General features: G+C 38.8%; 1 protein-coding gene across 2 annotated transcripts in view; it reads right to left on the bottom strand.

The window, feature by feature from the left end:
- RB195_003802 (uncharacterized protein) overlaps nucleotides 1-22,462 on the bottom strand; it is a gene marked incomplete at both ends in the record, with an annotated part of 28,938 nt that overhangs the window by 3,106 nt on the left and 3,370 nt on the right. For both annotated transcript variants that reach the window (XM_064201608.1, XM_064201609.1), the window contains 22 exons: nucleotides 514-615; nucleotides 669-757; nucleotides 881-1,020; nucleotides 1,315-1,414; nucleotides 1,820-1,895; nucleotides 2,263-2,369; nucleotides 2,445-2,556; nucleotides 2,627-2,743; nucleotides 3,303-3,418; nucleotides 5,746-5,844; nucleotides 6,374-6,467; nucleotides 6,557-6,649; nucleotides 7,368-7,479; nucleotides 7,806-7,855; nucleotides 9,525-9,637; nucleotides 12,970-13,053; nucleotides 14,700-14,806; nucleotides 15,912-16,048; nucleotides 16,975-17,071; nucleotides 18,056-18,192; nucleotides 19,507-19,608; nucleotides 19,781-19,882. In XM_064201608.1, coding sequence (XP_064057489.1) covers nucleotides 514-615; nucleotides 669-757; nucleotides 881-1,020; nucleotides 1,315-1,414; nucleotides 1,820-1,895; nucleotides 2,263-2,369; nucleotides 2,445-2,556; nucleotides 2,627-2,743; nucleotides 3,303-3,418; nucleotides 5,746-5,844; nucleotides 6,374-6,467; nucleotides 6,557-6,649; nucleotides 7,368-7,479; nucleotides 7,806-7,855; nucleotides 9,525-9,637; nucleotides 12,970-13,053; nucleotides 14,700-14,806; nucleotides 15,912-16,048; nucleotides 16,975-17,071; nucleotides 18,056-18,192; nucleotides 19,507-19,608; nucleotides 19,781-19,882 — 2,286 coding nt within the window. The remainder of the gene's footprint in view (nucleotides 1-513; nucleotides 616-668; nucleotides 758-880; nucleotides 1,021-1,314; nucleotides 1,415-1,819; nucleotides 1,896-2,262; nucleotides 2,370-2,444; nucleotides 2,557-2,626; nucleotides 2,744-3,302; nucleotides 3,419-5,745; nucleotides 5,845-6,373; nucleotides 6,468-6,556; nucleotides 6,650-7,367; nucleotides 7,480-7,805; nucleotides 7,856-9,524; nucleotides 9,638-12,969; nucleotides 13,054-14,699; nucleotides 14,807-15,911; nucleotides 16,049-16,974; nucleotides 17,072-18,055; nucleotides 18,193-19,506; nucleotides 19,609-19,780; nucleotides 19,883-22,462) is intronic.

The following is a 22,462-nucleotide window of genomic DNA, read 5'->3' as shown; positions in this document are numbered from 1 at the left end:
GCTAACTGAATCGCCACGGAGATGCCGAAAGCTTGGTTGGCAACAGGGCGGTTCCGAACCATTGATCGATCGCGCAGTCACAGTGGTTACTCTTATCGACTGCGCTACACCTGCCCCTTTCTTGAAAAGTAGTCGGGACTTTTTTGTTCGCTCGGGCAAAAATTGTTCCCAGTGATTTATGCTATCTCTTTCTTTCTCTCTCTCAGACATTATCTTCATGTTCAGTACCTACCCAATCGAAGCGCGCTTCTCCAGGAAGCTTGAGGAAGTGATTCATGTGTCATGATTAATCGAAATAATAACACTTGACCACTTTCACTTAAAAAACTGAAGCACATCTGTTAAGAAGACGAACCAAACTTTTTTTTTTAATTAACAAAGCCTACCCTGAAAGGGAGAGGTGAGGTATGTAAACATTGCAGTTACTTACACAGAGCTCATCTATGTGTGCTAAATGGAGTTCATAACAATACTTCTGTTTGTGAATCCAAGAACAATCCACAAAGCGCTCACCCCCGCCGTTCTCTTCTCCGGCATTCGGCTCTTCTCGGCTTTTTTCGCCTCCTTTGCCTGAATCTTTTCCCATTTCGCTGCCATCTTTGAGGCGTGGTCAGCCTAAACAGACACGCTTTAGCTACGCATCCGAAGTAATACATACGAGGACATACTTTGATATTAACGTCCTCCTTCTCAATTTCTTTCTGCTGCTCCATGGCCCGCTCCTCTTCAAGCCTTCTTTGAGCTTCTTCCCGTTCTTCTAAGATTGTAACGAATAACGGACACAAATTCGGCAAACAAGGCAAACAATACCAATATTCAACTTCCCGATTTGCTTTCATACTAATTGAGTTTCACCAACAGCAAATAGAGGAAAACTCACTTCTAAGTCTTTCAAATTCTTCTTGCATTTGCCGCCGTTTCTCCTCAGCCAAATCGGAGTCATCTTCAACTCCTTGTTCGAACCTTTGCTTAAGGTTCTTTGCCTCAGTTTTGATTGCTTCCAATTCAGCGCGTTGTTCTCTAGAATAAAGCACATAATTATCAATACTGTTATTTTTACAAATTCACCAAGGAATAAATCTGGAGAAGTTTTCAAGATATTTCACGGAAATTTGTGAACCAATATTCTGACGCTCGCGTGGGGAAACGCTTTTTTGCAATAACCTCTCTTAAACCTACATGTACTTTTTCAAGCCTCGAACTAAAGGTTGAAATGAAATGAAATGAAGGGCTTAAAAAAGGTTTTCACTTCCTGTTTTCTTTTTCGGGGAGCTTCTAACTGCAACAAGCGATCAGAGTGATAGCAAAACCTACGCGCTGATCGCACTTGTGGCAGCAGATGTCTCGCCGATATGCTTGAACTTGTTCATGAGATTCTTCACATCGAATGCATCTTCATCCTCAGGCTCGTCATCTGGAATTCGAAAATACATTAGAGCGTTGCTTCATATTTGACCCAATTTTCAGATTGTAAATAGGAATATCTATCTAACCATTTGAATAAAACTGGCGTCTCCAGATATGTACAAAAAAAGGCCTAAAGGCGTATATTAGTATAGTAATATTATGCTTGTAACAATATTTTGAACAAAACAAGTAACATCTTGGGATGCCCTTACTTAAGCACACAATAACACTTAAGCAAGTAAATCATATTTGAGTCTCCGGTACAGAGTATGTAGTTGCATACGGTATTGCCGATATTGTTGAAGTCATTAGGAGAAATGGCCTCTTTTTTCATTATTTTCAACAGAATTGGCCGCGTAGAGAACATGGGACCTTGCTTTAGGGACGGACAAAAAGTTAGAAATCTCCTTACAGTCTTCGGTGACTCTCCTGTTTATAATCTCCGCAGCTGGTCGGTCTTCCTTCTTGTCCCACTTGCTTGGTTCATGCTGAAATAATTTAATGATATTAACGTCTAGTTCGAGTCCCCGAAACTCGGTGCAGTTACGTAGACTGAGCAGTGAGTGGAGGGTCCTGCCTCGAATTGCGAGCTCTACCGCGGCGCATCGCACACAGCCGTTTACAGAACTGCACCGAGCTTCACGTCCTTTTCACCCGACTATACCATGTGTACCGTACCTTATATAATATAATACCTCATAACACCTTATATAGATGATACTATATAAGATACATTTTGTTAGGAACACAAATTCTCAAATGAAATGCAGATAAATAATGTAAAAGGCAAATAACAATTAGTGGCAAAGGTCACTGAGGAGATTTTGGGATAACGGCTAAAATTACAAAAAGTACCTTCTTGGACTGATTCGGTAAAACTGGCGTGGCACCAGAGGCATCAATTTGCATGAACTTCTCACGTGCTTTACCGGCCATCTTGATTTCAACGTCAACACCTTTGCCTAGAGTAGTATTTATTTATATTTACTATTTACCTCTGCTATTTTTCTAATTCCCCGCTAAACATTCATACTGACCATCTGCTCCCTGACTTTTAAAGGCTTCACCTTTGTCGAAACGATCTTTGATGGAACCGACATCAGCGGCACCTTCTCCAGGAGCCACACCAGAAACTTCTCCCTGCTCAGCCTGCGAATGTAAAAGTTAGAAGAACATTTTCTCGGATGGGAACTGAGGATGCACTATGAGAAATTTTCACCTCTTGCTTAGCCCTCTCAGCTGCAGCTCGTCTTGCCAATTTGTATCTGAGAAATTCCGCTTCAATTTCTTTCTTTTTGAGCGCTGCACGTTCTTCTGGTGACATTTCTTCTTCGCCCTTAATTAGTAAGTGTATTTCATAGGAAATATTTTCTTGATTCATCTTACAATCTTTAGGGATGTGAAGAAAAGATCACATCGAAAAGATGTGCAAGAACAATAGACTATAATGGATCTGAGGGTCATAAGTCTAGCTTTCTCACAACTTAGCTTTCCGTACCAGAAGATCATTTGTTTGAGACAAGGATGAAAAAGAAGGATGATTTTTCTGTATTTAAATTTACCGTCAGCCAAAGAAACGTTCGGAAGAAAGAGTGATGACTGTTTATAACAATTCATAGAACGAAGCAGAGAAAGTGGATAATGCATGGTTGAATCTGGCAAGAGGGATCCACGACACTAACATTGAACCGAACAGCTGGTCGTCGAACTGGGAACAGATGCGATTAAGCGTAGGAGGAAGCAATGACGACAGAAGACGACAAAAAAGAACACAGAAGAGAGACGGATTTATGGAGAAATGTCGTGAAGATCCGAAGCCAAGATCCGCAGCCGGTGGAATAACAAAATCGATAATATTCCGCAAAAACAACTTTTAAAAAAAGCAAAGAAAACACCTGTTCAAAGGCTGCTTTGATGCCCTCAAGGTGAACATCGCCAAGGTCGACGGTTGTTTTTTGTACGTCCACATCTCCTTCTCCTTTTTCGAATCGCTCTTTAAATCCTTGCAGTTCTAAAACAAGTTGCATTCGATCGAGTTATCATCTGTTAGATCTTTTATTTTGTTGGACGTCTGCGTATCGCAGAATAAACGATGTTTTTACTTTTGACTGAAATGTGAACAGCCGTCAAACGCGGCCAGAACGTTTCGACACAAAACAATAAACATACAAAAGTTTGACGTTGGTATCCCACCACATTATTCACGCTTCCCAGTGCCAATAAATAAAAAGGGATAAATGGTGGCAAAGCACCAAAACGGGAATGAATTTGTTTCCTTAATGTAACGGATGACATATTCAGATGAGAACGGTAATAAAAGGTAGAGGGATGACCGGGGTGACTCATATGAGAGAAATCTATCGGAGCGAATCTCATTCCATCAACAACAGAAACCAGTGTTTTCAGAGCTGATATCACGAAAGCTGAACTTCTGAAAGAAAGGACTGACTCAGCAGTGTGAAGATGTGATCAAAGGCTGTATGAGCTGCTGTCGTATAGAATTTCGACGACGCCACATAGAAAGAAACGCTTCGTTTTGAAAAGGAGGATTCCCAGATTAGCTTACGACAGTTTTCATAAAGACATCGGGATTAGCAATGATAGGACACGGAATTTTTCAAGGTCTAGATAAGAGAACAACTCAAAATTACTGGGAAATGAACATCGGAGAAAGCTCGATGCTGAAATATCTGTGCGAAAGCCGAAACTATCGAAGAAATTACAAAATGTTCGCTATCAGGCCGTCATATCCAGTAAAAACTGCACTTTGCAGTGCGAAACAAAATACAAAAACAGAATAATTTCCAAGAGAAAAGGAACTTTCAAAGTGTGAACACTTCATTGCCACAGTTGCCATTGCGAGCATTACGTTATGGAATAAATAATATAGAAAAAAAATAAAATGTGGGCCAATTTCACAGAAATTCGGAACATTAAACACTAACTGAAGACGCGTTTTACGGCGTAGAGTTTTAGAACCAATAAACACACAAATGAGCATTCTTTACAGTACTACTAATGCTTTTGTTGTTAACAATATGTTGTTATGCTCAAGCAACCTGTGCTTACTTGTTTACTAACAGCTAAGCTAACACGGCTACAAATGCTGCCAATGTTTATAGCTTCTCCAGTAATAAACTAATCCCCTCATCGCTTTTCGAGGATTTCCAGCTGACCGCGAATTCCGCAGAGCAAATCACTGGGTGCAGCTGCGTTCGCCTGTGCGTCGTCCAAGGTCTTCGTTCGCGTTTTTCTTACTGCGCTCTGTGATTAATAGGGTACACATGTTCCACTGGCGGTGAAATGGTTGAGGGACAGAAGAAGACCGCAAACGAATAGTAAACGTTAGGGACTCGTAAACAAAAATGTGACGTCAACTCCTTCCTGCTTCAACGCTTCAAATTTCTAAACGTCTAAGAAAACATACATAATTTGAGAATGATCTCATCGAAAGGTCGTTTTCTAAAAAATTTCGTGCTTTTGTCGAATAAATTCTTCCACAATCAAAAGTGTACTTCAAACATTTTGATACATATTCAAAGATTCCCAGAGCATCAAATGAAGCTATCCCAGAAGAACTTGAATTTTCGACCAGCTCATATGGGTTTACCAAATTCTTGAACTAAACCACCAAACAATTAAAAATTGTGAAAATTTTCCCCTGAACAGACTGCAATTTCTAGCCGGTATTCATGAAAGCGAGTAAAAAAACATTTAGATACTTTCAAGTTCACTACGAGACCACAAATGTTTCTTTTGAGGTCTTCGCACTTAACTACAATCTCACATTGGAGTGTTAAGGTCCACAAAACAAAACAAAAAAAAAAACAAAATATAAATAATCCCATGTACATCCCATATAAGTAAGCCAGAAATCTATTTAGAAGCTTGTACGCCGTCGGAACTTCATAAATGGAAAAGGAGGAGAGAATTTGTGATGTGCATTTACTTTCGCTGCTATTCTTTGTTTTACTGCGAGCAAACAACCTTTAATTGCGAATACCAACGATGCAACCACCACAAAATCAACTTTAGATAGATGTAGTCTGGTAAATGATTGATGTAGGAGAGAGAATTCAGCAGTTCGCTCACACTTTTCCATTTATATTATTTATTTATTATATTTTCTAGATAATTCTTCTAAGACAAGCATTCGATATAACATTTCAAGAAGAAATGTTTTTATCTTTTCTATACGAATGAATTATCGCTTCAAATTCGTTCAAATTCAAGTCAATCAGTTCAAATTCAAGTTCAATTCAAATTTGTTTGTTGCCACTGATGACCATCAGCCGCTTCCCGTTTGTTTACAACTTTGTACTTAGAACAGCTACTTACGCTTGAATTGAAGCTCCTCCAAGTCCTTAGCGCTCTTTTCGACTGCGGCCGTCTCATAAGCAGAACCCTGCATGAATGATTTTCGTGCTTCGGCAACTCCTGCAATAAATATTCATGCACTTCCAGACACTATCATCAGAATTCCTTTTGGACTTCCTATTACAGAGTGTGATAACTCGTTTTTTTTCGAAATTTTTCACAAGGAAACACAAATTTTAACGTTAGCCGAACATGAGCTAAAGGAAAAGAATTCACAGCTGCACAGAAACTTCAACCAAAAATAAAATAATGTCGAAATTCATTAAAATCACCTTCGTAATATCGTCTCCTTATCAAAGAAAGCAAAGCACGTACGGCATCCTGATTTTCTTTAAATAGAAAGAGCTCTGAGCTGTCTAATTCATTTTAGGCAATAGCAAAGCGCAAGGTGAAGCTGAGTGTTGGATGCAAGTGTGTAGACGACTTGGAACTTGAACGGGGACAACTGTGGTTGTGCACGGGCAGACACGTTACTGTAGAACACTTACACACAATTCATGTTACGTATTCAATTATTGCTCCGAGGGTACCATACGTACGGTAATCAGTTTTATCTTCTAAGAATAGAACGTTTAGATGTGAAACTTACCAGCTGTGTCCAATTCGCTACGATCCCATTGACGTTCAATCACGGCATCGGCTTCGTTCCGTTCGTGGAAACGTTCTTTAACTGAAGGTCCGCTCTATAATGATAAGTTGCTACATTTAAGTAAGGCAGAAAATCCACGATAACACAGGACAACAACATTTTGCATTTTGCTCGCTAAATTACCTTAAGAACTTCGAGATCCTTTCTTTCTTCTGCTTCCTTCTGTTCGGCAGTTTCTACGTCACCAGTCTTCCATTTATTCTTCAGGTCTCCAACCTAAAACATAGAAATATGATGTCCCCAACAACTTTAATAGAATTTACATTGTAAGGGGAGCATGTGTAGAGCACAAAATAAGAAAAAAAATATAATAATATAATGATAATATAAAATAAAAGAATGGCGAAATATGTATGTAAAAGATGGAGAGATCGAGATTACGTAGAAGGTCATACGGAAGGTTAAGAACGAAGTGTAGAAAAACTGTTGAACTTAACATTGACATTGTTAAACATTGGATTTTTAGATGTTTTTATCCATAATTTTCCTACGCTTATACAAGAACTTGAGGCAGAAATTTTGTCATGTTTTGTATTTCATCCCGCAGAACATCTCTCAGAAGTCATTTCGCAAAACTTATTCTTCTATCTACCACTGTTGTTCATTTTTAAACGAATTTAATCAAGAGTTGAGACAAAGTGTGCCTGGAGGGTTTGGGAAGGGTTTCAGTTTTCTCCGTCTTCCATCCTTCCATGCAATCACACACTAATGTGGCATATATCAGGTAAAAATCATACAATTTTCTACAAATCTTACCTAAAAAACCACTGTAATCAGAAAAATTTTATGCAATATGTGAATTGCTTTTCAGTTCAATTCAAGATTTCAATGCGTTCTCAAATTTAAAACCAAAAAGATGGCGGCTGATCTACTTGTGGACATAAAATAAGAAACAAAAAGAAAAGAGATTCAGTGATGAAGTCGTCAGAATCACCTGAGCAAAGTGCAACTCCTCCTTCCTTCTCTTCTTGTCCTCACGAACAATATTAGGATCTCGTTCGCCCTCTTCTTCTTCGCTTCCTTCCTCTTGTCCTCCAGCCAGGAACCTAAATGCATTGAATAGCTAAGATGGACATCGAAATGCACTTACTCTGTGGGTAAGAAGACGATTAAGACTTTAATTATCACTGAAAAATAAAAATATCTACTTTCGAATGTTCGAATGAAAGCAGAACATCTTAACAACGAAATACGTTTAAACAGTCAGGTTCAAAAACACGAGGCCTATTTTGAATAGCTAAGATGGAGAGATCAGGTACGTATCTTAAAATACGTTAGGCATCAAACGAGGTTCAAATGAGCTTAGTATGTTCACAGTGAGAAAGCCAAGTGGGACTCTTAAAATCGAGGCATATAAAGATGAAAACCTCACCTCTCCTTGTTGGCCTTGACTTTACCAGCTTGTAGTACCTCATCTTCGATCTGAAAACAAAAACCGTCTTAGCTTCGCTTACTCTTTCCAGTTTAGGACTGAATTATGTATGAATGATTTCTGTTTCTATAATTGTAATCCTTGATTATAATAATTAATAGTTAAGTAATAATTTCACACAGAAACGATTCGCCTTAGCCGAATTCCCATTCCAAATAACGTTTGCTACGAAAGAAAGGTCCCCTGCGGCTGTAATAGCCGGATGTGAGTATGAGTCAGCATAGGACGTACACATTTCGACACTGCGGCATCGATGGACCAAAGAAATTACGGCATCAGCAGCGGCCAGAATTAGTTGCTATGAAAAAACGTTTACGTCTTGGAAAAGGAAAATAAAAAACTGACCAAAGCGGCCATTTGAAAGTCTTCAAGAAAATCCTATCCATTAATATTTTAAAGGGAAAACGTCCAGGAGCGTAAGCACTCTTCTATTATTAACAGCTCAACGCCTGGCAACAAAACCCATCTCGGATTGCGCCAACTGCCCCAATACTCTGCATATTTGCTAAGCATCGACGATATTTGTGCAGAGGATGGCTAGAACCACTGCTGCGAATGCTTCGCTGATACGTTCTCCACAAATATGTATGACAAGCGAAGAGTGACCCGGAAATGAACCTCCCAGTTATCATTGTCACTTTTCTTTTTCTTCTTTTCTTTTATTTTGCTGATATTTTCCCACCCTCATCTGAGGTTTGAGACAACGAAACGAGAACTTTTCCCATGAATTTGACTGCATGATCGCAGTTTGGACAGAAATATCCCAAAGTAAAGATTTCAAAATGCGGATTGAGAAACGAAGTACTACCTCTTTCGAAGTATTTGTCTTTTTTTTACTTGTATTTTTTGACTTTTTTGACTGTTTTGCTGATAAATCATGTAATTATCGGAATATTCTCTTTGTACTCTAAAACCAACAGACATAGTCATTTGTTTTTTGTTTTCAGTAACTATTAATTTTCCAGCGAGTTTTGTAGCGAAATATATGTAAGAAATTAAATTCTCGATTCATAACCTATTTAAAAAAGCGAATATCTGGAAGCCACAAAATGTTTTTTGCTCAATGACTGGGCTAGAATTGAAGTGAAAAACGTTCTTAGAAAATGAAGATTATTGGGATCTCGACGAGGAAGAAATAGAAAATATAAGCTGAGAGAAACAGAAAGTATCTTGAAAGAACAATAAGAAAGAACACTTTGGGTAAGAACACTACAATCTTTCTTTCGACATTAACCATTTAGGGAGCAAGAATCAGATTAATTCCAAGCTCGGTTTAAAATCTTAAGGAAGTGCACAGAAAGAAGACGATTAAAGAATAAAAGATTGTATCGTATATTTCGACAGGGGAATAAATAGACTGTAGTATTAAATTGTATTAAATTAAATAGTATTAAACTGTAAAAAATGGCATCAAGGAAATCAACCAAAACAGCATTACATTGAACTCTCTAGAGGATTATTTGCGAAATATCTGATTTGCAGTATTCTAGTAAAGAAAATTCTCTGTAACTACAAAAGATGGGTTCTTAGCAAATTATCGCCAACGTTTCACGCAGGTTCATATCCAAGAATGAGAGTTTGCTGCGAAGCGAAAGCTCCTTCTTTCTGGTCGGAACTCTTCATTGAATGGAAAAAAGATTGGAAAAGAAAATGCCTCACCTTCGTCAGGTGCTCAACATTGGCGGCCTCCTTAGCAGCTGATTCAAAGTCACTCTTCTTCGACTTCAGGCTCGTGATCTGCGCCAGCTCGTCCTGTACGGCACTCGTGCCAGCTGCAACCATAGTGCCTTCTCAGAATAGCTACGGATTGAAAGCAGATCAGATGTGTGGTGTATTAGTGAACGGTTTGCAATATTACGAGCACACTAGCGCAGTGGTGTGCGGAATGAGCGGCGGCGCCAGATCGGCCAGGATAGGGACAATAATCGAGAGCAACGAAGGGGGAAAGAGAGTGCATGTGGGCGGATGGAGGCGTAAAGAATCGACAACAACACAACGTCGTATACGATTAATTCTACGCGCTTCTTTTAAAGAGTAGAGACAGACGTTTCACCATGTTTATAAATATTTACACTCAAGTGTATGGTAAGCATTACCACCGTTCCTCATTTGAGCAAAAGAGTTATTTTTTCATCATATTTTTTTTGGTACTATGCGTCTGTCGTCAAAGGAGTTATACATGGAAAAAAGAGAATGTGAAGGGGCCGTTTCCTTCATTTATGATAAGTGTGAAGATATTCCTGGGCATAAGATGGTCCCGTCCCAATAACGAAGTGCACCAATTTCTTTGCGCTACACTGCCAGCTGATTGAAGCTGCTATGAAAGCTGCAAACGATAAGAGAATAAATCAATAGGATTAATAAAATAATTAAAGTAACTGCATAACTTCCACTATTTGAGTTATTTGACAAGATTCAGAAGATTTAGCAACTCTAACTACCGAAAAAAAAGCCTTAAAGATATGAAGAACTACATAGAAACAGTTGATTGATTTTGGATGTAGAAATGGAACAAAAAGTGCGCAATATTTCTTAGAAATGGGGAGAAACGTGCGTACTTCTATTTTCCGTGAGCAGGTTACCCGCAAAAAGATGAAAGATGTGTTTGACGAAGAAAAAATTGAAGTGTTTCACGAAGAAAAAAAATTGAACTAAATTACATACGCGGTGAAGGAATAACGAAGAAAGCGGAGGAAAAAAATTGCTGAAAAAGAAATTAGAAACTTGTTATACGCTTAGACGTAACATAATACCTCTCATAAAGACAATAAATCTTATTAGGCGAATAGTCATGATATTTTTTTAATCCCTATGTGAAGAAAATTGAGATTTCAGATTAAAAACGCATTCCATAGCCTTTTTGCTTTACTTTAATTAGTGTATAGCAAATTATTATGTCATTTTTTTACACTACCAGATTAAAAAAAAAGATATGTGGAACAAAATTAAATGCATATTTGATTAATTCGAACACATTACATAGAAATAATTTCGAGTACACTTAAACAATTCATATGTAACTGTAGGTGACCACCATCAGAGCACGGATGCATGACAGCGATGAATACTGTATAATCTAAAATTAATCAAACGAGAAATAGAAGGGGAACCCGCTTTTGTTTTGTGCAATTTCCTTTAAAGGTAGAAAAAACGTTTCATAGCAATTTTATCATCCGGAGAAAAGCCGCCAGCGCTTGTATTTGTTCTGATTTCCAAAATAGAACACACAAATTAACCGAGGAGACCTTGAACGGTGTAAATCAGTGAAAAACAAACCGTATGTGGTTAGACGTGCAAGTATTCGCGGGTTCGATTAATTTTAAAAAAAATAAATAAAATAAAAGATTAACAATGTGATAATGACGCAAACAGTAGTGCATACTATATAGTACATACATATCCCAGGTAAAACAGATAGAGATCCGAGAAATACTCTATTGTGATGATAAAACATCAGGAATCAACTTCGTTCCGCCCAAAAACAGCAATCCTTCCATCAATTTCATCGTCACTTTGTTCATTTTACAAGCGGAACCCTTTGAAAAGAACAGCTTAGCACGATGTCGCAAAAAAGAAGCAATTCTATGGGTCGGGACACATATCAGGTATGACCAGTTCTCCAGAAAAATCGCGTTAGGATACAAAGATACAGGGTTAATTCGATGTTCTTTTTAGAATTAGAGTTCGTTTTTTCAGAGTAATTAATCCGGTGCTGATGATATCTATCACAAGCTATTTCATCCACATTTAATGATCCAGTGTGGAACGACAGGAGAGATCATCCAAGAAAAACTCAATCTCCAGCATTAGCATCAAAGATGCCATCGATTGATTTCAAAAAAAAGTTCCTTTGCAACAAATGGCGACAATATCTTCAACTGAGCTTTCGAAGTTCTCCAAGAAAACAACAAAAATCTTTACTCACAAAAATTCTGGATTTTGGTGATGACAGTAAAAAGCAAAAAGTGATTGGAAAAGCGAGTGTGCAATGTGAAAAAAGAATGAAAAAGCATAAAGTCAGACGCTAGTTTGAAGAAAAAGTTACAAGAAAAGTAAAACTGCGAAATTTTGTCACAAGTTACCCATTTCGGGTGAATATTCGACGAACACTCGAAATCTGACATTGAATGAAATACATGTTTGCTACTTTTTCATCGAGAAGTTTGGTTGTTGTGTTTATGTTTATGGTACACTAATTTTGTGTTCGTAGTCAAACAGATAGCCGAAAAGGTCCAGAAATTTTTTCTCATTTTACTGTAATTACACCAACTATGTGGCGGCACTCGACGAATGTTGTTAAATGAAAATGGAGCAAATATCCACTACGTCCATAAAGAATTCCACTTCAGGAAGAAACGAGTCTGAAAAAAACCCTTCAAAGAGAAGCAAAAACCTCTTGGCTTGCTTCTTTTCGGTAACATGCATTATTTTCCCAAACTGAAACCGCCGTCACGATAAAAATCACTTCTTACTGCAATAAAAGCGATTAAAAAGGATGTGGGGAGTTCTTGATTGAAAAAATCGCAAAACGATATGATGAAATCATTTGCACCGCCTGGCACAGAATATAGAGCAGGAAAAAAATGGCACAGTTAAATTTTAAATTCAAACTTTTCGGAAGTTCTAGTCATTCATTGTGAGAAAAAACAGAGTAGATTGTGCAGATAGTTTGAAAGTTCTCTCAGCGCCAATAGGAAGTCTTACCTTAGCAATTAATGAGTGAAATCGAGAACTTCTTGATCCTTTTAATACAATATTTGAATCTCACTGAATTTGCAACCCAGCGGCCATCTTCTCTCACAATTTGCCTATTTCTGCGCGCACATATGGCTGGGAATTCAGATTTCAACTGACCGAGACCCCACCACCCTGTCACTCTCTTCACTCTCATTTTCTACTCGGGTCAGTCAGCGCAAGATGAACACCATAAACAATCGCACTCGTCGAGTGGGCATAATTCTCTTGATTATAGGGGATTACGGTTATTAAAGAACCTCACGGCACTTGTGTCATTTCTCATGAGCTTAGAAAAGTGAAGATGAGATTAGGAGAGGTGAAATGAAGACAAACGATGAGGAAGGTTTCCAAAGAAGTAGTGACTCACATTTTACAACACCCTGAAGTTGTTTGGGTTTGTTAGTAACAGCGAACTCGTCGTCTTCATCGAAATCGCCGCCATGTTCGTCCTCTGCAAGAAGCTTGGATTAGGCGCAGAAGGTCTGCTGTGAATACATTCTGCAATTCAATGCAATGCAGTTCTTCTTCAACAAAACTAATTTTATTTCTCATTGATTGTTTACATTCGCGCATTCACAGACAGTTCCAGCGAGAGATATTTTGCATCGGTTCATCATAACATTCATAGATATGGACCGCCGATATATATGCCACGCGAAGTGTTGGATGACAATGGTGTGGTGACATCGAAATCCATACATTTCCGAATTACATTTAAAGCGCGATAAAAATCAAAAGCGAAAAAAGTCTAAAGAAATCCATGTAGGATATTACGGTATAGCCATAGTCAGTGCTACTCGTACTAAAATCTCGCTCTCGTTCCCGAGAATTCTCTTTTCTAAAAACGTGAACATCAAAATTTTTCAAAATTCAAAATTAAATTCAAAATTTGAAAAATCTTGTGTGTTATCACCTATGATAGCAGAGTTTTTGAAATCTTTCGACTATTCAATTATTATTCATTATTAAATATTATTTCACCATTCTATTTATTATGCTTGAAATATAGTCCTCAAAGAGTTCAGTAGGTAACAAGTGGAAGACGAAGGTGATAAGATGACGAATTAATACTAATTATTTACTTTTATACTGTACTCAGATACATTATGTTCCCCCAGTTTAATGGTAATAAATGATATTTTAACTTTGCTACGTTACATTTTATTTCATAGGAAGTTCAGTTAGGTGGAATATGAAGAATTATTTCGAAAACCGCGAAGGTATAAAGATTGAAAAAAAAAACAAATGAAAATTAGGATATTGCAAAAAGAAATAATTTCCGTAAACAGAAGTCAACCTTTAAGCAAACTGATATCACAGGAATAAAATAAATGTGGATGGGAGCAACCCATCCATATTGGTGGACCAAGATAGCAGATAATCTTCTCACTTCACTGACCACTATGTACTAACATTTTTCCACCTGCTAAACTAGTAGTATGACCAGCACCTCTTATTAACATTAGAAAATTAATTTTTTTTAATTTTGAAAAAAATTAATTAAATTAAAAATTAACAGTCCGAAATTGAATGAGATCAGCAATGAAATGCTTCAAAGAATAATTGTTAGGAGAAAAGATTAAGCATAAACATCACGCTGTACGTTGTAAACAAGAATCTAAATGAAAATTTTTTTAGAAGTAACCTATCAAAATTCCTGTTCACAAAACATAGAATTCACAATACATTGAGAAGTTTTTTTTTCAAGCCTTTTAAACGTTATGAATGATTTTCTATCCCTGTGAGTCCAATCGACGTTTTTCACCACCGTACTGCTCAAATTATTACGTACATATCTTTTTGTGCGAAATTTCCAAAAAAATAAGTCGTAATAATCAACGTTTGATCTATATAATGTAATAAATGACAAAATTCCATAAAAGTGGCGTATGGAACCGTATTCCGGTGCTTATCTTAATCCCTGGTCGCACGCGCCCGTTGTTCTGAACGAGGCTGGGGTCGGCTGACTGTGATGCATTCACTCATGCAACCCTTCATTATTCATTGAGTCGATTTCCCTCATTCATCGGTCAGCGCCACCGACATCGACCGCAGCGAAGAAGTGTTTTTCGGAGAATAAAAGTAACTGACACTGACCTTCCGTGTTTGCAGGATCCATGGTTTTTGCAATCTCTGGATGGAATATTTCCAACATATGTACCTTGCACAGCAATACTCCCTGGTGGGAATTATAATTAGTTGGCCTAAAAAATTAGACCAACGTGGCAACTGCAAGACACCAACAGGAAGGAAGTAATGCACAAGTTTTTTTTTTATTTAGAGCATTACTTCTATTTCAGCACAAAAAAAAAATTAATGGCCTGCTGCTGTTCGACATCTCTCAGTAATTTTTAATGTGACTCATCAAAGAGAGTGGAGAAAGAACAAATTTCCACAAAAAGTCACAAAAAGTCAGATATGATGGATAGCTCCGAAATTTTTGCAATTTCACAAGACGTATGTAACACAATTCCCAAAATAAATAAGATTTTTCAAACATGACCACTAGAATCTGCTGTGCCGGATGGAAAACTAATAAGGAAACCTTTTATTCCTGTCAATGCATCCCCTGCGAGCGCAGGGTCGAAAGCGAGGAAGTAATGCTCAGAGAGACTATCCTAGAAGCACCATCAGAAGACATTCCGGCAGATGCAGCTCTCTGGGCGACTACTGCGGGACTTCTAGGTGTTAGAATAATATCATTTAAATACTCCCCTGATGTCTTTAGTCCCCAAATTTGTTCGGGAGTACCTGCCCACTAAAAAACAAGCCTCGTAGCATTTGTATACCTAATGCATATGCTAGACGACGTATATTAATTTTTGTTTGTTTTTGACGCGAATTTATCCGCCTCCATGCATAGTAAATGCACTATCCGCGACGGAAGGACCGTTTTTAGCGAACGAACACTTCAGCGACACGTATGCTAAACCGGATCTATGCGCACAAAAAAGGTACAGAAGAGTACAGCGCACAGCGGGAACGGAAACGGAAGGCGTAATGCGTGACTGGATGCAATGTTTCAAATGGAGCGGCGCACGCCTAAATCGAATTCCACGCCTCCCAACCATCAAACTACTCACGCCAGTTATTCAGTCAGTACAACGTCGGATCCTGATCCCAATCTTCTGTGACCACCACAAAGTGGTCCGGAGAATAGGTTTAGAAAATGGATACCAAGAACGTTCATAGAATTCACAAAGAGATAAAATAATAGGATCGGCAGGTTAATCTGGTACAGTACCCAGGGCCTAAGATTTTTAAAAATAGACAAAAAAAAACGAGAGAAATAGTTGAGCGACAACTCACGTCAGCTTCTTCTCACATTTTGAGCATTTGAAACATTGGTTGTGATATAACTGCTTGTTGGCAAATATCCGCTCCACTGGATAGACGGTTTTACCGCAAACCGCACACTCTTTCGGCGCTTCGTCAGCGGTCATATCCTGAAACTCGTCTTAAATTCAACCATCTGCCATATAAGCCAAAAAAAAAAGCGAAACGGTTCCAAAAGGAGGCTGCCGCTTTCACTATACCGTTGCCCCTGTTGTCAACACTCGTTTTATATATTAAGTGCTGTAAAATGCTTATAGGTACGGGTTCCTAAACTGGTGGGTGATCTGACCGGTGGAAAAGACAGGATCGGACGTAGCAAAACTTTGGAATCATAGTGCTACGATCGAAATGATTGATAACGGGTTCGATTTTTCGCATTTGCGGACTTATTCACTTCACAGCTGAATGGGAAAAGAGCTAGGAAACATCTAAGGTATTCTCAAGGACTACAGTTGAGATCTCAAGGAACCGACCGCTAAAAGGTATTGTGAATTATTCGGCATTTGTCAACCACAGCTTACGTCGGCTCAAAACCATCAGCACTGGAGTTGAGCAGAGAATTTTTCGGGAAACAAATATTAAAAAAAAAACGATTTTTCGGTCAGCTTCTTCTACAAACATATCTAACGATTTGATATTCTGAAAAATTTGAACGTCAGTGACATTTTCGAACAGCTTGAGGACTAAGAACTGACAGAAGTATAGAATAGTCCTTTTTATCTGTCATTTAACCATTATTTAGATAATTTATCACTAACTGGACCTGGAACTGCCGGGGTACGGTAAGGCCTAAGCAATGACCGGAATCATGTTCTGCGTTTTAAGAGAAAAGTAAATAATAATGAGATCCAGTCCTCGTACAAACAATGGCTTATGACTTGTGGGATCGTTCAATATATGTCTGGTCAGAGTACAATACTTCCCATGATCTGCGTTCACGACTTCATGACCCTAATTTCGAAAAAAAATCCAAAGAAAGGCGAGCGATATGACTTTGTACCGAGTAACTGAAAGTAAAACGATCACGATCACTCACTCGATTAAATGCCGACTTCATCTTCTGCATATCTGCACTGCGTTCAATTTCGACTTTTTCACGCACCACAGCCGAATCCTCTACGCCTTTCTCGAATCTGAAAGAATCCACAACTAACGTAGAAGCACGGAATTCTGGAGTCGAAGCGGGCTTACCGAAGAATGGCAGATTTTACTGGACTAAACATCTCAGGGAACTAACACCAGATGTATGGAGAGCACTCGAAGGCGAAGGTAATAAAACTCCTTTTTTTGCGCCACACACGACAAAATCTACGCATATGCCGTTCACGTATTAAACCGCGCTTCAGCGTCACGTGCGAGTACTATATCGAGGAGTGAAGGCGAAATCAATGAAAACCCTCATTTCCAGGAAAAAAGGCTAATAAATCACTGATAGTCTACCATTCAAGAAATACAGAGAGCTATAACAACGAAAAGCAAAAGAAATGAAAGTGAGTATTTAGAAAAAACGAAAACAGATAGTGTTTTATTGGTTCATAAACAATTCTGCTTTGTATAACAATCCCCGTGTGACTAATTGTCGTTTAGGATAATATTTTTAAGGTAATATTTAAGAAACTTATTAATTTAAAAGTAATAATGTGTATTTCATAGCACATGGTTCCAAAATCACAAAATCACAGATCCAAAACGATCGCAGCTCATTTACCTCGAACTCTCATTCATTTTTCAAGAAATTGAGAACAGAAAATGCGATGAGAATGGCATTGGCCTCGTTTTGGGCATTGCAAATGGCATTCATATTGTAGAGATTGTTTTTAAATGTAGGCGACTTTTCTTTTGAAGTTTTCTTTTCTCTCGTCAACGATACATAAATCCAAAAGAGACAAACTATTCCGGAAAAGCTGCACTTCTAGCAAATCCTATTGGATAATTATTGTGCTATCAAAGCAAGCCTTTCTAAATCGCATTTAGATCGTTAAACGATTAGGCGAGGGTGAAACGACCCAAACGAGGTTGTTGGGAGCCGAAGACTTCCGCACGACGACGACAGCGAAACGACGCCACCTCTCGTTTGCCACCGCCTGGTGGTGAACGACGAAAAACAAATCACGTACCTTTCTTTGGCGCTGGCCAACGTCTCCTTGCCGACACCAATCATTTCCCTCTCCATACGCTTCAGCTTCTCCTCCAAGTTTTCTTCGAGCGTGGAATCAAGATTCTCGAAGCGGTTTTTGAACTTGGAGTATTTTTCCTGGAAGTGTATGTGTTCTCTTTTTTAGAAACTTAAAGTTTTCTTGTGCAACGCGTGTGTGAAAAAGCACATGTAGATGACTTTTTTTATCTATTTTCCTTTAAATAATTCCAAAAAAGTGTTTTAATCTTCCGACATCTTTGCATGCAACTATTTACTAAAAATTTCTCACAGTTATTTTGAAGAAATTTATAATGACTCAAAGAACTGAACGTTCTAAAATTTATTAAAGGCATCACCCTACGAATCTGAGGTGGTACGGATTTCAGATGGAGTACTCGTATGCCGGATCGTAGATTATGGAGAGGTGGGTGATTCCGTCCATTTCTTGCTAATTGGGGCAAAAACGGCCCGGAAGATCGGCGTGTGCACAACGCTGGCGCGCTCCAATCGAACTCGTCGCAGAAAATAGCGCGCCGGGACGCTCGAAGCCGCATCTTTCGGGCCGTATCTTCCGGGCAGTTAGGAAGAAATGGACGGAATCACCCCGCTCTCCTTAATCTACGATCCCGTATACGAATACTCCACCTGAGATCCCTAGCACCTCAGATTCGTGGGGTGATGTCTTTAAATTACTACGACCGCAAGACTATTAAGTGATTGCAATCAAGCAATCATGCATAATTACACGAAAAAGAACGACCACTATCAAAAAACGACGAAAAAGACAGTTCAGAGAAGCTTTTCGTCGCGCCCTTGCCTTATCGATTATCATCTTATTGATCGGTGAAGGTGGGCACCGCCCTGCCCGCACAAAGGATGTAAGCGAGGAAAGGACTTCTAGGGGAATAGTACACTCGACGACGTCTCACGTTCCACTGCTCCCACGCTTTGAATAGCTGTTAGTATTTGTTTGTGATATTACCTTCTCTTTAGAGTAAATTCAGATAAATAACTAAATAAGCAGATAAATAAATGATTTCAAGTTTATTTGAAAAATGAAAAAGCACACGCAATTGCTGTGCTTTCAGGTGTGTGGTGTGGGGGTGTGCTTTCAGGGGGGGTCAGGGCAAAACTACATCCATCAGGAGTTGCGGTGCATTTGCGTACGCGCTGTGGGGGCGGCAGTTGGAACCGAGTTGGGACCGTTGCAAACTGCAGTGATGGGTGGTCCCAGCAACGGTTTCGCCACGCTCCTTGCCGCTACGCTCCACCGAAAACGCAACTGCGTGCGTGCTTCATATCGTTCTGACCATACCATACTTTACGTTTTTGAAGCTGCCGATTATAATCTTAACGTTTTCACATACGTAGAACTAAACTGTAGGAATTCTGAACGCACCAGTGGTTCAGAAGGTAAATAAGAACACAAACCTTGCCAATTTCGGTGAGTTTCTGTCGTTCTTCTGCGATTGCTGCCTTTGCTTGTTGCAATTCTTCGTCTGCAGTACTGGCCACTTTACCCTCTTCGAAATCCTTGAAAACATATCCTCATTATTCTTTTGGAATAAAAGTAACGTACACGATGTTTTAGCGGCTATACTATACTATTAAAATAAACACAACATTGATCGAATAGCAGGCAACAAAAAATGATCAATCAATTTTTGATTTCTTGCAACTATCTTTCTCAATAATATCCACTAACCTGCTTCATTTTTTTGAGCTCCGTCGCCTGTTTTAGCTGTTCAAGCTCTTCCGCGCGTGCATCATCCTTCACAGGACCTTTTGTTTCTGCCAAAGCGGATTTCTAAAAAAAAATTAAATAATCGCCAAATAATTCTACTGAGAAGGAAAAGAATAGGTGTAGAAAAGGAACGGTATTAGGTCAGAAAGATCCACACTACATATGAGTCGTTTTATGCAAAATTGCGACTTAAGATTGTGCACAAAAAAGAGGGGGGGGGGGAATGGGAACAATTAGCAGTTGCATCACGAAAAAATAAGAGAATGCTGGATTCCGGATTTATGAGGTGGATAAACCAGAAGTGCAGAGCGTAAAGAAAGAGAAAAGTTCACCTTGATGATTGACGACTTCTAAAACAAATAAAATCATTACATATCTAAGTGTGACTCGAATAGGAGCATTTTACTCTGACAAACGCCTCGGACAAGGTCGAAATTAATCGAAAAGAAGGCATGGTGAGGCTGGCTGCGTAAACTTCTAGGTAGTTATATAGGATCCACGACGGAAACATTGGGACCCAAGCAATTACTGGAAGTACCGCTACACTAGTGACGAGGTTGGAGCAGCTAGAAAATAGCACGAGATATAAAATGAGTTCAGCGAGCTCGACTCATTTTGAGTCATGAAGAAAGTGTCACTATCCAACAAGCACTTCTCACAGATCCCAAAAGCTTTCTTCAATTTCGTAGATGATGAGTATCGCTATCTGCGCGAGAGAACTTCGCATAAAACGAAGGGGAGAAGCGCTCATTGGACTTGTCCGAACGGACGTTAACATCCATGACTTCTGGGAATTCATTTTTGGTTGTGCGCTGTAGAAAAACGACCATGAACAAGCAGTACGAATCAATGAAAGCTGGGCCGTGCCTGAAAGTGCACGCATTCCTCAAAAATACTCGACTGATCTGTCGCATGAATCAAAATTAAATACTATCTGACGATAGTATTCAATTCCGACTGGACCACTTTTTTTGCATAATCAATCGTTCGAGCTCTTAATCGTTATCCTAGCCGTAATTTTTCTATCTGAATAAGTGGCGATCTTTGAATTCCTGACATCTTTTACAGTCCCAGTTCGTAATATCTGCGGATAACGCTAGGTTTGGAGAATTCAAAATTTATCCATATTCAATTCCTTCCTTCAAGACCTAACTACGGTTGATTCGATTTGTGTCCTGGATGAGCGCAGATTGTTTCTTGTAACAAACACAAAAAGCAACGAGAAACATAGATTTGTCAAGTTCAATGACGTAAAAACCACACAACATATAGAAATCTAAACCTTTTCGTCACCACTAGTCTTCTTTTTTAGCCCATCCATCATTTCTCTAAGAAGAAGTGTTGACCTTCTCTTCTCAATTTTTTGGATTTCATCTAAACCGACAAAGCGAAGATGTCAAGAAACTTCCGTACTTTTTCGTATTATTTGTATTTATTCATCGTTCTCCATGTTCTCTTATGTTTTGTGTGCATGTTTATGCTTTTACCTTATATTACTCCGACCCTAAAATAAGTCTTACGCTCCCACTTGTACTATGAGATCCAACAGTAGACTTCGGATATTCTGTTGAGCGGATAGGGCATTTGATCGGATAAGTCACATTCAATTTCACCTTTTCAGAATCTGAAGAAGGTGAACTCGCCGAAACGTTGGCCAACAACAAAAGATTGTAGTAAACTCGCGTCCAGCTCAACCTAAGAGCACTAGTACTAAATTGCCCATAATTCACTTTACTTTTTTTTTTATTTCACTTATAATTACCCGAGTTATAGGCACGACCGCCCGCCTTGCGTACTGCTAACACTGTCTTTCAAACACAAATAAATACTAATATGAGAAAGCAAATGTACCTAAAAAAATACTCAAGTATCAAGTCAAAAAAGAGTTGAGAAAAATCCCTGTAGATCATATTAGAAGCCTATAGACTTAAAAAATAAAGTCACCCTTAAAAAAATACGAAAGCTCACTCTTTAAAAACACGAAAGCTTCTTCACATGTGTAAAAATGTGTTCACTTCCACCGTCCATATTGCAAAAACTGCAAAACTTGCAACGCAAACATCAATAATGTCGACAAACGTCTGACGGCACTTTCTACGAAACGTCTATATCCGTAATCAAATATCCGTGCAGTCTTCGTTGCATTTCGTTAACCCTGAGAGTTGGATTTACGGCGGAAGCGGAAAAAAGTGGAATCGATCATTGCCTGTGGACATCGTGCATGGACTACGCATAACCGTGATCAGTGTCCTCGACTACTTCTAAGTGCCGAGTTCCGATTCCACTCAATAGGAAGGAAAAAAAACCCATTCTTGTTTAGGGTAATGCTCACCGCCTTTCTCACATTGTCCCGTTTCCTGTTACTCACATATCGCCTCGTCTCCTCGTTTAAATGTTTTCTTGCAACTTTTATCAAACATCTTAACACAGAACTAACTTTTGCGAAGTACGGTGCATCACGTAGCCGTCAGCACCAGTTAGCAAACTATAACATAGTCTGGATAGATTTTTGAATGTCCTGTCAATGTAGGAATTCGCGTCAGACGAAGGAATAGACGGACAATTTTTGCTTCATATAGTAATAAATTTCTTAATTTCCATCTTAATACAAAGCTAATTTTCGAACAAAAAGTGGGCGAACCA

This window comes from Necator americanus, chromosome IV (assembly GCF_031761385.1).
Source record: "Necator americanus strain Aroian chromosome IV, whole genome shotgun sequence".
NCBI lineage: Eukaryota > Metazoa > Nematoda > Chromadorea > Rhabditida > Ancylostomatidae > Necator > Necator americanus.
The sequence above is the reverse complement of the archived record's forward strand: the minus strand, read 5'-3'. Positions and strand labels throughout refer to the sequence as shown.